This window comes from Hoplias malabaricus, chromosome 5, assembly GCF_029633855.1.
Source record: "Hoplias malabaricus isolate fHopMal1 chromosome 5, fHopMal1.hap1, whole genome shotgun sequence".
NCBI classification, from domain to species: domain Eukaryota; kingdom Metazoa; phylum Chordata; class Actinopteri; order Characiformes; family Erythrinidae; genus Hoplias; species Hoplias malabaricus.
This window is the reverse complement of record NC_089804.1, coordinates 59,555,858-59,570,880: the sequence shown is the minus strand read 5'-3', so window position 1 is coordinate 59,570,880 and position 15,023 is coordinate 59,555,858. Positions and strand designations below refer to the sequence as shown.

General features: G+C 46.3%; 1 protein-coding gene across 1 annotated transcript; it reads right to left on the bottom strand.

Moving 5' to 3' along the window:
• Positions 1-31: 31 nt before the first annotated feature.
• Positions 32-1,180, bottom strand: ngfa (nerve growth factor a (beta polypeptide)). The gene is made up of 2 exons (XM_066673308.1): positions 1,159-1,180; positions 32-759 (listed from the first exon to the last, which is right to left on the bottom strand). The coding sequence occupies exon 2, from the start codon at positions 746-748 to the stop codon at positions 35-37; it is 714 nt and encodes a 237-aa protein (XP_066529405.1). The 5' UTR covers positions 749-759; positions 1,159-1,180; the 3' UTR covers positions 32-34.
• Positions 1,181-15,023: the final 13,843 nt, after the last annotated feature.

Sequence of the window (15,023 nt, the reverse complement as noted above, 5' to 3'; positions counted from 1 at the left end):
AAAGAATAGATCGACTGAACAAACACAGCGATGGTCAGTGTTTCCAGGACTTGCGGCTGAGCACGCAGACACAAGCGGCGTTGATACGGATGAGCCTCCAGGCAACCTGATTCCTGAAGGACGTTAGCGCTCGGACATAGGTGTGTGTGTTGGTGCAGTACGAGTTCCAGTGCTTGTTGTCAATCCCTCGGCAGCCAGATGTCCCTGGCTTAATGCCACTGGCCCCTCTCCCCCGGGGAGTGCCGCTTGGCCGGTTGGTCCGGCAGGTCGTCTCGTAGAAGAACTGCCTCTTAACCACATCGTTGATGCGGACGTCGGGCAGAACTGTCACTTCGTTCCCGGCTACATCTGTGGCTCGTGTCAAATTCCCAACCCAGCGGTTCTCGCTGTCGCACACAGAGTATTCTCCACGGTGCAGGAACTCTGGAACACCACGACGCACCCTGGGGCCACCAGGGGGCAACATCTCCTCTTCTATCATCATCGCCATCGGGTCACCAGGGGGTGGGGCCACGGCACTGAACACCACCCGAGCTGAGCGGAACCGACGCTTATTAAACAGTTTCGGGTCGACGACGGGGATGAGGTCGTCAAGGCCAGAGCGCCCGGTTCCTGCATTCTGATTGGCCGGAGGTTGAGGTTGTTGTTGTCGTTGTTGTTGTTTAGGATGTTGCTGGGGGCGGAGCTCCGTGCTGTATGCGGCCCGGACGCTGATCAGGAAGAACAGGACCAGCGTCGACGACCTCATCGGCACACGTCCTAAGATGGAAAGAGACAGAAAAATATATCATTGGTTGAAAAATAAATGGGAAAATAACACTAAACAAGGTGCCCGTTTGAAGAGCCAGCATCTGGGATGTCATATCTGTGAAGGCACCGTTAATGCGGAAGGATATCTACAGGGTTTGGAGTGACACACTGCCGTATAGACAATGTCTTTTTCAGGGAAGGCCTTGTTTATTTGGGGGAGATGACGCCAGTCTACATTCTGTGGATTACAACAGCACTGCTCCTTAGTAAAAAAAAAAAAAAATCCGGGAGCTAAACTTGTCCACACCCGACCCTCACTGAGAACACCTGGGGCTTCCTGATGTTGTGTGAACTCTTATTTCAGTGGTACGTGTTGTACGTTGTGGTCCAACGGTGGTTAATTCTGACCTGTGAAGTGTTCCTTGTTGAAGTGAGGGCTGTGGGCTCCTAGAGCCAGTGTCCAGTCACCCAGCCCCAAGAGCCTGCCATCAGCACATCAGAACACTGTTACACCGTTTCTCAACACACTGCCATCAGCAATGGCCTCAGTCTCAGCTTCAGTCTGAAAAGTAAACACAGTGGTACTTTAATAAAAAAATAACACATCAATCAACACAGTAAACAACCCACTGCCTTCAGCTTCTCCCTGGAACATAAACATAACACAGCAACATTATACAACACAGAAAAAATCATCAGACCACTCTGAGAACGGTGTTACACTAAACAGAACACTTACAAAATACACATCAGGCTGATTCACAATATAAATGATACAAACAATGTGTAACACGCTGAAAACACTGTAAGACATTGTACATTATCTATAGGTGCTGTATAGTCCGTGTATAGTGTGCCACTACTGTGAATATTATCCCAAAATGCAGCAGGCCCTTCTAAAGTACCTCAGTGGCTCAAACACACTCAGGATTCATAGGAAATATAGAAATTGTTTACACTACACACTACAGTACACTTCACAAAGTGAGTCCCCACACAACACTACATTTCATAACACACTGCGTCTAAACACACACACAAATACAACAGTTAACCCCTAAGCTGCTCCAACGCGAGCCGCTCAGAATCTGGTATCTACCACGATATTGTAATCTTATTGCCAAAGGGAGGCGCTGCTTTATGGTGATGTTGAGCCAGTGAGTAATGAGCGTCCCGGTCCTGGACCCGTGAGTGCACTCGGGACCACCTCCGCCTCGTTTAGAACCTGGATACGCCCTGCCAGATGTCATCTATGTAAATATAACTGTAATGAAACTTATTTTTTTTCAGCCCGAGTTCTGGAGGACTGAGTAATGCAAGCCTATACCCCACCATTTAGCATGACGCTAACAAGCCTTCATCATCACTTAGTCACACTCAACTCGGTCCAGATCATACGGCTCCTGACTGTATTACAAGGGGCAGAAAATATAGAACAGCTCCTACATCATTGTAAACAACACGTACTACAGCATTTTACACGCATTTATTTATTAATCAGTAGCAGCTGTGCATCCATATGGGTCTCTGGGGGTCTGTGTGTGGTCGGTTCAGGCTTTGTCTCTGTGTGTTAGCATGCTAAAGCTCTTAAAAGCATAGGTTTTTCTCAAGGGTGAGTGCTGGCCTTTGGAAAAGTGTTGTTTATTCACTACATATGTTGTGTGCTTTGAGAAGTGTGAGGTTTCTCACTCTGTAATGACCTCAATGACCATTTCCCACAAAAACACCACTGACCACATATTTCTTTATGCACTGGAGGTTACACTTTAGCAGAGCACTAAGTGTCACATCATTTCTGTTCCAAACCTCCCCCAGAACATAAAGTAAACACAGCCTTTAGAAAGACACACGTTTATGTGATCCATTCATTTTCTGTGACCCTTATCTAGTTCAGGGCAGCGGTGGGTCTGGAATTTACCCAGAATCACTGGGCACAAGGTGGGAACACACCCTGGAGGGGGCACAAGTCCTTCACAGGGTGACACGCATTCACTCACACACTCACACCTACAGACACTTTTGAGTCTCCAGTCCTACCAACCAACATGTGTTTTTGGAGCATGGGAGGAAACCGGAGCACCCGGAGGAAACCCACACAGACACAGGGAGAACACACCACACTTCTCACAGACAGTCACCCGGAGGAAACCCACGCGGACACAGGAAGAACACACCACACTCCTCACAGACAGTCACCCGGAGGAAACCCACGCAGACACAGGGAGAACACACCACACTCCTCACAGACAGTCACCCGAAGGAAACCCACGCAGACACAGGGAGAACACACCACAGTCATCAGACAGTCACCCGGACCGGGACTTGAACCCACAACCTCCAGGACCCTGGAGCTGTGACAGAGACACTTCCTGCTGCTCCACTGTGACGCCCCACACATTGATCAGTTATTCATCTGTTCTCTGTAATTGTTAGTAGTTATTTACCAAAGTTTTATGTAAAAATACAACAAAATCATGCAAAAAGTCAAGCAAAATGATGTCACTGAGGACTCAGCCCCATTCCCCTGTTTGGGATGTGATGACCACCTTCTTTTCGGGGTTATGGAAGTGATGGCCTTCAGTGATGTCCAGAAAGTGTACACTTCAAAGAAGACATTAGTGCTCACAGCAAGTATCGGTGCTTCTTCACTGAGATGCAGCAGGAGAGGGTCGCTGATATAAAGCAGTGACTCTGACATTCACAACATCCCCCAAATACACAACGAGAAACCCCTGTGAATTCTGGGTAATGCCACTGAGCGTCTGCAGCTGGAAGCAATGCACATCAGCAATGTGTTTATTCCCAACTAATTACAAAGGTATAAGTGTCTTGATCCTCAGATTAATGTCCTGCCCATAACACAACTCCTATAAACATGGGTCAGCGCTGGAAAACGTATCTGTGATAAAACATTTTCCATCAAAACCATCTGCCAATCGCAGCGCAGCGTTTATTTGGAATGCAGAGCCTGTAAAACAAATCTTTTCCACATTAACGACCGGAGAGTGGAGGTAAACACGGCAGAAACATTCACTGCAGCTCTGGGCTGTGAGTTATGAGTGTTTCACAGAGAAATGGGACACGGCCCTCTGGGGTTCACTCTGCATCCAATAAAACAATGAATGAAAAAAAAACACAGATAAAGAAATAACAATTTTTTAAAAAACAATATAGTCATTAAATAAAGCAATAAGGTTAAAACACAGTTTGTTACCCCACTTTCCCTTTGTTACCCCACTTTCCCATTGTTACCCCACTTTCTCTTACTCCACTTTCTCTTTGTTACCCCACTTTCTCTTTGTTACCCCACTTTCTCTTTGTTACCCCACTTTCCCTTTGTTACCCCACTTTCCCTTTGTTACCCCACTTTCTCTTTGTTACCCCACTTTCTCTTTGTTACCCCACTTTCCCTTTGTTACCCCACTTTCTCTTTGTTACCCCACTTTCTCTTACTCCACTTTCTGTTACCCCACTTTCTCTTTGTTACCCCACTTTCTGTTACCCCACTTTCTCTGTTACTCTACTTTCTCTCTGTTACCCCACTTTCTCTTTGTTACCCCACTTTCCCTTTGTTACCCCACTTTCTCTTACTCCACTTTCTCTTTGTTACCCCACTTTCCCTTTGTTACCCCATCCAATTTACTGCCTTAATAGATAGATCACAACAGACTGCTAAAACACACAGACAAAAGCAAACAAACAAAACAACTCCTGCTCCGCCCTGCGATAGACCACAGTCTGCCACGGAATACAGTTCATTACCGTTCATTGACACAGTGCCATTATTCTGCTTTAAGTCTTGATCATATGTTGCCATGGACTGAACCACACTCACTGAGCCACACAGACAGCATTTAACCCTTTACTGACACACTACCACTGTGTAACACACACTGGTATAAACTGCCTGTGGTTCCATATATTAAGCGTGAATCCCATTCTCGCTCATTTCTTTGAACACTGCGCAGCATCTCACTGCTGATTCACAAGACGTTCCTAACCCTCCATTTGAAATGCCCCCCCCAGGGAAAACAGAGGGTTAGGGTGAAGGGTGAAATGGCATTCCCCTAAATTCATTTTCATAGACATCCACAGACTGAATACACTGCCACAGACCCCTGTTCTCTGTCAGAGACCATAAAGCAGTTCTATAGGGCACTATAGATGTCTCCTTCTCTGCCATAGACCACCAACGACTTTCATCTCACCATCTCTCAGACTTATCTACTGTAATCACTTTGGAGCAGGACGTCTGCTTCCATTCACCTCTGAATGGAGTGAGTGTAGACACGAGTCAGGGCTGATGTGCTCATCCCTTGTTTTTCTGGATATATAGAGGACAATAATGGACTGAACAGACTTGTGTACATGGAAAGAGAGAAAGAGGACAAAGTGGGAGACATAAATCTGACAAAGTGTCTGTACTTCAGTGGTTTACAGCATCCTCCCGTTCCACTGTCTGCACTGAGACAGATGTTCAAACGGGTTTGGGTTTTAGGTGTGTGTGCGTGTGTGTGTGTGTGTTATCACAGAACAGTGGGTGATACCGCCACTAGAGGGCATTGAAGCGCCATGCACTGCCCTGAATTAATTAGCTGTGTGTCTTTGTGTGTGTGTGTGTGTGTGTGTGTGTGGTCCAGGTACCTTCCACACAGTGAGGGCCAGACTCCACTTACACTGAGATTGTGGGGGCTTGTTTACAGGAGGAAGTATGTCACTGTTGAATATTACAGTGAAGGTGTGTTGGGGGAGGGTTAATGCTGTGTTTAATGCTGCAGTGAGGAGCTCATGAGATGGCGGTTTATTCCAGACTTGGTCTGAAGATCTGACCACGACGCAGAATAAAACAACATCTAAGAGCTTTCCAGGTGATGACAAATCTGATATTAATATAGATACATAACAGGGAAGAGGTAAAAGGTTGCGCCTCATAAACTCATTTAGTTTCCAGAGTTTCCCAGAGTTTAAAACCACTATCTGTTAGACACAGTTTACATGTTGGAAAAGTAGTATTTCCCAGTTTCTGATGTCACTCTTACTGCGTACGTTTACGTTTAAATACATCATTCATTATTGTGATTATAAACCCTGTGTATAAAGCTCTGAGTGTGTCTCCTCTCCGTGTGCTGCTCTGAGTGTGTGTGTCCTCTCCGTGTGCTGCTCTGAGTGTGTGTCCACTCCGTGTGCTGCTCTGAGTGTGTGTCCACTCCGTGTGCTGCTCTGTGTGTGTTTCCTCTCCGTGTGCTGCTCTGTGTGTGTGTCCACTCGGTGTGCTGCTCTGAGTGTGTCTCCTCTCCGTGTGCTGCTCTGAGTGTGTGTGTCCTCTCCGTGTGCTGCTCTGAGTGTGTGTCTCCTCTCCGTGTGCTGCTCTGAGTGTGTGTCTCCTCTCCGTGTGCTGCTCTGAGTGTGTGTCTCCTCTCCGTGTGCTGCTCTGTGTGTGTGTCCTCTCCGTGTGCTGCTCTGAGTGTGTTTCCTCTCCGTGTGCTGCTCTGAGTGTGTCTCCTCTCCGTGTGCTGCTCTGAGTGTGTGTCCACTCCGTGTGCTGCTCTGAGTGTGTTTCCTCTCCGTGTGCTGCTCTGAGTGTGTCTCCTCTCCGTGTGCTGCTCTGAGTGTGTGTCCACTCCGTGTGCTGCTCTGAGTGTGTCTCCTCTCCGTGTGCTGCTCTGAGTGTGTGTCCACTCCGTGTGCTGCTCTGAGTGTGTTTCCTCTCCGTGTGCTGCTCTGAGTGTGTCTCCTCTCCGTGTGCTGCTCTGAGTGTGTGTCCACTCCGTGTGCTGCTCTGAGTGTGTCTCCTCTCCGTGTGCTGCTCTGAGTGTGTCTCCTCTCCGTGTGCTGCTCTGTGTGTGTGTCTCCTCTCCGTGTGCTGCTCTGAGTGTGTGTCTCCTCTCCGTGTGCTGCTCTGAGTGTGTGTTTCCTCTCCGTGTGCTGCTCTGTGTGTGTGTCCACTCGGTGTGCTGCTCTGAGTGTGTCTCCTCTCCGTGTGCTGCTCTGAGTGTGTGTGTCCTCTCCGTGTGCTGCTCTGAGTGTGTGTCTCCTCTCCGTGTGCTGCTCTGAGTGTGTGTCTCCTCTCCGTGTGCTGCTCTGTGTGTGTGTCCTCTCCGTGTGCTGCTCTGAGTGTGTTTCCTCTCCGTGTGCTGCTCTGAGTGTGTCTCCTCTCCGTGTGCTGCTCTGAGTGTGTGTCCACTCCGTGTGCTGCTCTGAGTGTGTTTCCTCTCCGTGTGCTGCTCTGAGTGTGTCTCCTCTCCGTGTGCTGCTCTGAGTGTGTGTCCACTCCGTGTGCTGCTCTGAGTGTGTGTCTCCTCTCCGTGTGCTGCTCTGAGTGTGTTTCCTCTCCGTGTGCTGCTCTGAGTGTGTCTCCTCTCCGTGTGCTGCTCTGAGTGTGTCTCCTCTCCGTGTGCTGCTCTGAGTGTGTCTCCTCTCCGTGTGCTGCTCTGAGTGTGTCTCCTCTCCGTGTGCTGCTCTGTGTGTGTGTCTGCTCTAATGTGTTTACTAAGCCCCAGTGTCTATAAATGGGTAAAAAATACAAAGTTGCTGTAAACTGAAAAGTTCAAGTTCAAGTTCAAGAAGTTTATTGTCATTTCAGCAGTATATAGTGTTTACAGTACACAGTGAAACGAAATAGCGTTCCTCCAGGACCAAGGTGCTACATAAGACAATACACAACATTAAAGTGCGACTAGTGTAAAGCTAGTGCAACATGAAACAGTGCACACGCATTAAAGTGCAAAGGACATAGAACACAAAACAATACACAACATTAAAGTGCAACTAGTACAATCTAGTGCAACATAAACCAGTGCATACACATTAAAGTGCAGAAGATATGGCTAAGAAAAAATACAAAACAATGTCCCTACAGTACAATACAATACAATGTAATACAAGACAAGGCAAAAAACCATAAGTACGGAGGGGATGAGGGAGAGAGACACTGCAATTTAAAGTGTATTTGTGCTGTAAACGGTAACTGGATGTAAACATGATGTAAACCGGATATGTGAAAACATTTACAGTCCAACAGACCAGTGTTTGTGTGAAGTGTGTGTGTGTGTGTGTGTGTGTGTGTGTGTGTGCTTCTTTCGGTCCAGTCTTAGTCTCTAGGTGTTCAGGAGTCTGATAGCATGTGGGAAGAAGCTGTTACGGAGTCTGGATGTGAGGGCTCGAATGCTTCGATACCTTTTTCCAGACGGCAGTAGGTTGAAGAGTGTGTGTGAAGGGTGTGTGTGATCTCCCACAATGCTGAGTGCTTTGCGAGTGCAGCGAGTGGTGTAGATGTCTGTAATGGAGGGAAGTGAAAATATGCTGATGTTTTATGTGATTTATTACTCATTTAAACTTCTTCTGAGTTATTCAAAGTTACAGTTCCACCTTAAATGCTGCCGTGATATTCACACAGTAACAATAGCATCGTTAGCGCTGCATCATTTAAGTTGCCACAAAGCTGCAGAATTAACAGCTATGTTTGCTTCTTTTCTTTTCTTTTCCTCCTTCAAGACTGCAGCTGTAACAGAATTAGACGAATGCTGGGTTTGAGGCTGGAGGCTGATCACAAAGTTTATGATGTTAAAATCGTTCATTTAAAGTTTTTATGAATAAATATTGTCTGTTTACACCTCATTTTGTTCGGTACGTGGCTGTTTGTTCTTAAGACACAATAGGAGCGAGACACTGGTGGAGAGTCAGGTGCGGCTGTCAAAGCCTTTTGTCTCAGAGTTCAGGTCAGAGGGCCCTTAGCAATTTAGGCTTAGGGCCCCAGGAAAGTCTGAACCAGCAGTGTGTGTGTGTGTGTGTGTGTGTGTGTGTCGCTGTGAGGACACAAGCCGCTCTGGACACTGCTCAGGAGAAAGACACAGAGCAGTAAAACACTTTATCAGGGGCTTTTTATGACTGTGACCACTTCTCCAGCATTGTGTGTGTGTGTGTGTGTGTGTGTGTGTGTGTGTGGCCTGTATAAACATACACTCGTCTGATTGATAACGGCTGGCTGAAAGCTCACACCCCACTGAATGCACTTTACCCTCCAGAGGTGTGGTCAGACGGGGTGTTTAGACCACACCCCTTACTCACTCTCTCTCAAACACACACACACACACACCACAGCATCAAACATCCAAACACACACCGACCCTGAGGAATACGTCATTGCTCTGTAAAGGAGAATCTGTACTTTGCCAAAACTCTGTTAGCAGCTTTAAAATCTCCAGCGCTGTATTCATATGTTAATTAATTAATGATGAGGCCTCGGGTGAAAGCATGTTATTGCAGTGTTTTCTAACATCAGTTGCCCAGTGATGAGAGGTTTGATAATAGATGGAAATGGATTGATGTGGACTGATGCTGTGGGCCAGGCGTACGGTCCACTATAAAGGTAGAGAATGAGTACCACTGAGGGTGCCGCCACAGGGAGGGTTTTCTGACCATGTATGAGTTAGGGATCACCACAGCGGCGCTGATAGTTTTCCGATGTACAGACGAGGCAGTGATCTGACGAATCTCTGGATCTGAGAGGCGCAGCTGTCACCCTCCCTACTGACCTTCTGTGCTATGGCTGTGGTGTCTGTGGTCCCAGTCAGCAGTAGGTTGGCAGGTGAGTGACTGTGTCCGGGGTCTGAGCGAGTGACGCAGGGGAGACTGTTCTGAGACGTGTTGGATCATTGCGGTTAGTGTCGGACTGAAAGAGATAAACTCCTGTCCTTCAGAAAGATCAACATCCGGCTCCTGACACAGAAGCTGACACAAGAGCCAACAACATGAGAGCTGAGTGTCAACACTGACTTCCTGCCAAAGTACACACCTGTGGCCAGGTGCTGACAGGGGGTGGGGCTTAGCACTGCTGAGGATTAGAGGATATGAAGTGGTGCTATTAACTGATGACTTCTCACTTTCATCACAGCCACAAAGCAAGAGAGTGGTGTGTTAATGAGGAAGATTTCCACCAGAGCCCCTCCCAGGGACTTTCCTCTCGTTTCCCAGTGAGAATCAGGTCAGGGCCCTGCTCAGGTGGCATTTATTTAAGGGTCTTTTGGCTAATTAATTATCTGAGATTAAAACTAATCAGCTATAACTGAATTTAAAACAGGAGTTAGTGGAACATTTGGTAATAAATTACTACAATAGGGCTTGGCTGTGCATTTGAACCATAACAGTTTTTAATTCTTTATACAACTTGATGTGAGCAGAATGTAGCTGTGTAAATGTAACCCTGTCTGAACCAGGCTGTGTGTGTGTGTGTGTGTGTGTGGTGACTGCTCCAGTGGTGTCAGTAATAAACCTGACCGGAGTCAGGGGACATCTGAGCTGTGTGTGGCTGTAGAACAGAAACGTGATCCTCTGCCTCCTGCTGCCGCTGTCATTGACACAGGGGAAGTGTTTCAGGAAAAAGACATGAGCTCAAGTTCAGAACCATGTTCAGAACCACATTTTAAACCCTGTAAACATCCACTTTCAGAACCATGTTCAAAATGAACCTCCCCGCCATGTGTTGAAGAGTCAGAGCGTCTGCAGTAACTGCCTCTGCTCTTTACTGTAGGTGACGGAATATTACTGTGAGAATTTGATGAGAGTGTTCACATACGCTCACTGTTTCTGCAGGACCCAGGAAAGTCCAGCAAACAAACACCCAGCCGACAGCGTAAAGCAGTGGTTCTCAAACGTTTTAGAGCAAGTACCTCCTGTTATCAAACCAAAACCTCCAAGTACCACCTGTGAGTCCTATGAATGTCTTGCTTGAATATTTGTACTTTGCATTACACAAAAATATTCTGAAATAATTGCTAAAAATAATGAGAACATTAATTACTACAGGCCTAAATAGCATTCATGCACTTCTAAGATCATATACAATTTTGGGGAAATAAGCATTTTGAGAGAAATAGAAATGAGAAGAGATAGATCAGTTTAATGTGCTTTACTGGGCTATATGTGAGAACAGTGTGGTGCTGGGAGCAGGTCACAGTGGCTCTCGGCGCTTGTAGCAGTAGGTGAAGGAGGCACAGCGCTGTTAAACAGTGTTTTAGGACTCTAATGATGCGAAGATCAGCCGTGTTGATGTACTTCAGCTAAGTGTTCTCTCTATTTATGCCTCTAGATTTAGTCCTCCTGGACCTCAAGTTGATGGAGAGTCTGATACTTTCTTCATTCTGATTGGCTCTCTGTACATCCTCATATACGCTCTTCCATGTTGCGTTTTGTACTGGCTCTGGTACTGGACGTGAATCGTAAAATCTGCCTCCCTCTACACAGAAATAGTCAAATTCCTTTTCCTGCTGTAGTGGGTTCCTGGCCACGTTGAGTGGCGATAGGTGCCAGACTCTCTCTAGAGACTCTGGCAAAGCGAGACTACAGGACAATCAACACAAAATGTGCAGCAGAAAGTGGACACAGGCTTTAAAAACTCCAGCAGCACTGCTGTGTCTGATCCACTTTTACCAGGTCAACACACACTAATGTGCATGCAGAGTCTGGTACTGTAGATCTACAGAGTGACCGGAGTGGTTTTGTGCAAAAGGAGGAGGTGTCTTTGATGTTTTGGCTTGTGTGTGTGGTGTGTGTGTGTGTGTGTTCTGCTGGACACTGTGTAGTCGACGTAAAGTGGTTTTGCTTCTGGAGAGAGGAGAGAACTTCCTGGACACTGGAAAGATCATTGAGATATTTTTCTGTCGGAGACGGACAGAGGACGCACTGTGAAGGTTGTCCAGGTTCAGCTGAGACAGCATCCCCCTGGAGAACCATCCATCTTGGTCAGAGCTCAAGAGAAACCTCTGAAAAATCTTTGAGAGACCTCTGAGGAACATCCGAGGGACCTCTGATAATTCGCTTACAAAATCGGAGAGACATCTAAAGAAGAACTGAGACCTCTGAGAAAATTGAGTAACCAATAATCCTCTGACGAAATCTCTGAGAGACCTCTGAGAAACCTCTGAAACATCTGAGAAACAACTGAGACCTTTGGGAGAACCCTGAAATGCATTTGGGCAATCTCAGATATACGTCTGAAAGATTTCTGGGAAACTTTTGAGAAACATCTGACAGACCTCTGGAAAATATCTGAGAAAACTCTGAAACGTCTGATAAATGTTGTGTTGTCTCTCTCCTGTCGACCCGAGGAGGACAGGTTCCTTATGAGTCTTGGTTCCTCTGTGTTCCTTCCTCATGCTGATGGAGTTTTTCCTGCCATTGTGAAAAGCACTATATAAATATAAGTTTATTTATTGATTGGTTGATTGAGAGATCACATGGCCACTCCGCTTCAGAGGGAGCTCCACCTGGACTCGCGATCTCAACCTCGGGGCAGAGCCGGGGGACCATTAGGTCTTCTGTTTTCTCTGGAGGACTCCGCCAATGTTTTCTGTCTCATGTTTCCTGCAGAGCTTTCTTCTCATCTTTTCAGTTGGAACACTGTGGTAAACATCCAGAAGTGACCTCAGATGCTCAAAGCTGACCCCAGTGTGTTGAATCTCTAAAGAAAACAACAAATGCTAGATCATCCAACAGAGAGGCATCACCCCCCCCTCCCACCAGCTCTGGTGTGTGGAACTGTGGAACTGTGTTCTCTGGAGTGATGGGGTTCCTCTGGTGTGTGGAACTGTGGAACTGTGTTCTCTGGAGTGATGGGGTTCCTCTGGTGTGTGGAACAGTGGAACTGTGTTCTCTGGAGTGATGGGGTTCCTCTGGTGTGTGGAACAGTGGAACTGTGTTCTCTGGAGTGATGGAGTTCCTCACCCAGTCACTCTCACACTTGTGGACACTCACTTTGTTATTCTAGTGTTGCTTAGCTTCTTCAGCCCAACAGCTTGTTCAGGCTGTGTGTGTGTGTTTGTGTGTGTGTGTGTGTGTGTGTGTGTGTCCTCATAGTGACCTTCAGAGGCTCTTCAGCAGAGGAACAGTATGAATCCGACCTGGAAGCCACACGGTTCATGTGCAGCTGTTCCACATCCTTGTTCAGTCGTTGGTGTGTGGACAGTGTGTGGGAGTGGGGCCTTGGCTCCTGAGGCTGCTCTGTTTTTCCAGGACGCTGAATCTCTGAGACCTTGACATTAAACAGTGTTTTCATCACACTTCACGACAGCCCTGCTCTGGTCAGCCTTGCCTCCATTCTCCCTCTCTGAGATTCATCAGATTTAAACATGCCACACCTCCCCTCCATTTCCCCAAAGAGGAACATAGTTCTGTTTCTTAATGAAACGTCTGTGACCTGCTTTGGTCCAAACCCCACGAGCCCCACAGCAGTGTTCTCCCCCTGTGTAAACAGCCCCTGTTCAGAACGCCCGCTTTCAGCACCTGTTCCTTTAAATGATAATGAGCCGCTCGCTGTTCACCCCGACCCCGAGCGCACAGCAGTGAGGAGCGAGGAGCAGAAGCTCTGGTTTTTAGCCGTTTTCACTCTGTTCTCTTTCTTCTCCGTTTTTACTCAGTGCTCTTATTTCTCCGCGCTCGTTGTGTCTGTTTTGCTGAGTTTAACCTCGTCTTTGCGCTCTCACATAAACACGGGTCCAGCGCTGTGATTGGACAGACTCAGACGAGGGGGCGGGGCCATTCTAAAGTCTTTGTATTTGATGTAAGAAGTGGAGCAGAATCAGAATGTCATGTTGTACCCTGTGTTTCTGACTCAGGCAGCGCACAGAGAACTGACTGGGTCTTGTTTCACAGTGTGTGTGTTGGTGGACAGATCCACGACAATCTTTCGATTAAGTACCCTTTAAGACATTAACATTCATTACTGTGCAAAGTCCTGACACTTCTCTAGAACCAAAACTCACTGTCTCTCTCTGTGTTTTTGACTCAGCCAGAGAGACGTGGAGAGTTGGAATCTGCCGCTGGGCATTTGAGGAGGTTTGGATGAGTTTTACATCTTAGCTGCTGTTTTACACTCCGCTGTAAACCTAACCTTCACCTGTCTGCACCATGTTTAACATGACTAACAGCTCTGAAACACACACATGTATACACACACACACAGTCTCAGTGTATCTGTCAAAATCTGTTCTTCAACAGTGAACTTCACAGCTGGCGTTAAATGATTTAAAGATGCAGTCAGTCACTTTCTTCACTCATTTATTCACTTTATACAACAGTTGCCACAATCAACTCTTCTTCATCTCAATGTTACACTTTACAGAAATAATGTAAACAATTTTAGGTTTTAAAGTGTTTTTGTGTAACATTTAACTGTAATTAATATTTCAAACTTTCTTCCAGTCTCCTCATCTTACTAGAGTAAAATCACAACAACACTTACATCGCAAACTAAATCACAATAGCATTAAAAGAGAACTACAACCAGAACTACAAACACCACAACAGAACCTGAAACACCACAACAGAACCACAAACATGAGAACAGAACCACAAATGCCAGAACAGAACCTCAAACACCAGAACAGAACCACAAACACCACACCACAACAGAACTACAAACATGAGAACAGAACTACAAATATGAGAACAGAACCACAAACGCCAGAACAGAACCTCAAACACCAGAACAGAACCACAAACACCACACCACAACAGAACTACAAACATGAGAACAGAACTACAAATATGAGAACAGAACCACAAACGCCAGAACAGAACCTCAAACACCAGAACAGAACCACAAACACCACACCACAACAGAACTACAAACATGAGAACAGAACTACAAATATGAGAACAGAACCACAAACGCCAGAACAGAACCTCAAACACCAGAACAGAACCACAAACACCACAACAGAACTACAAATATGAGAACAGAAATACAAATGCGAGAACAGATCTACAAATGCGAGAACAGATCTACAAACGCGAGAACAGAACTACAAACGCAAGAACAGAACTACAAAAGCGAGAACAGAACCTGAAACACCAGAACAGAACTACAAACATGAGAATAGAACCTCAAATGCCAGAACAGGACTACAAACATGAGAACAGAACCTCAAACGCCAGAACAAAACTACAAACGCCAGAACAGGACTACAAACGCCAGAACAGGACTACAAACATGAGAACAGATCCTCAAATGCCAGAACAAAACTACAAACATGAGAAAAGGACTACAAATGCCAGAACAAAATTACAAAAGCCAGAACAGGACTACAAACACCGGAACAGTACTACAAATGCCAGAACAGACCTACAAATATGAGAACAGAACCTCAAACACCAGAACAGAACTACAAACATGAGAACATAACTACAAATGCCAGAGCAGAACTACAAACACGAGAACAGAACCTCAAACGTCAGAACAAAACTACAAACACCAGAACAGGACTACAAACGCCAGA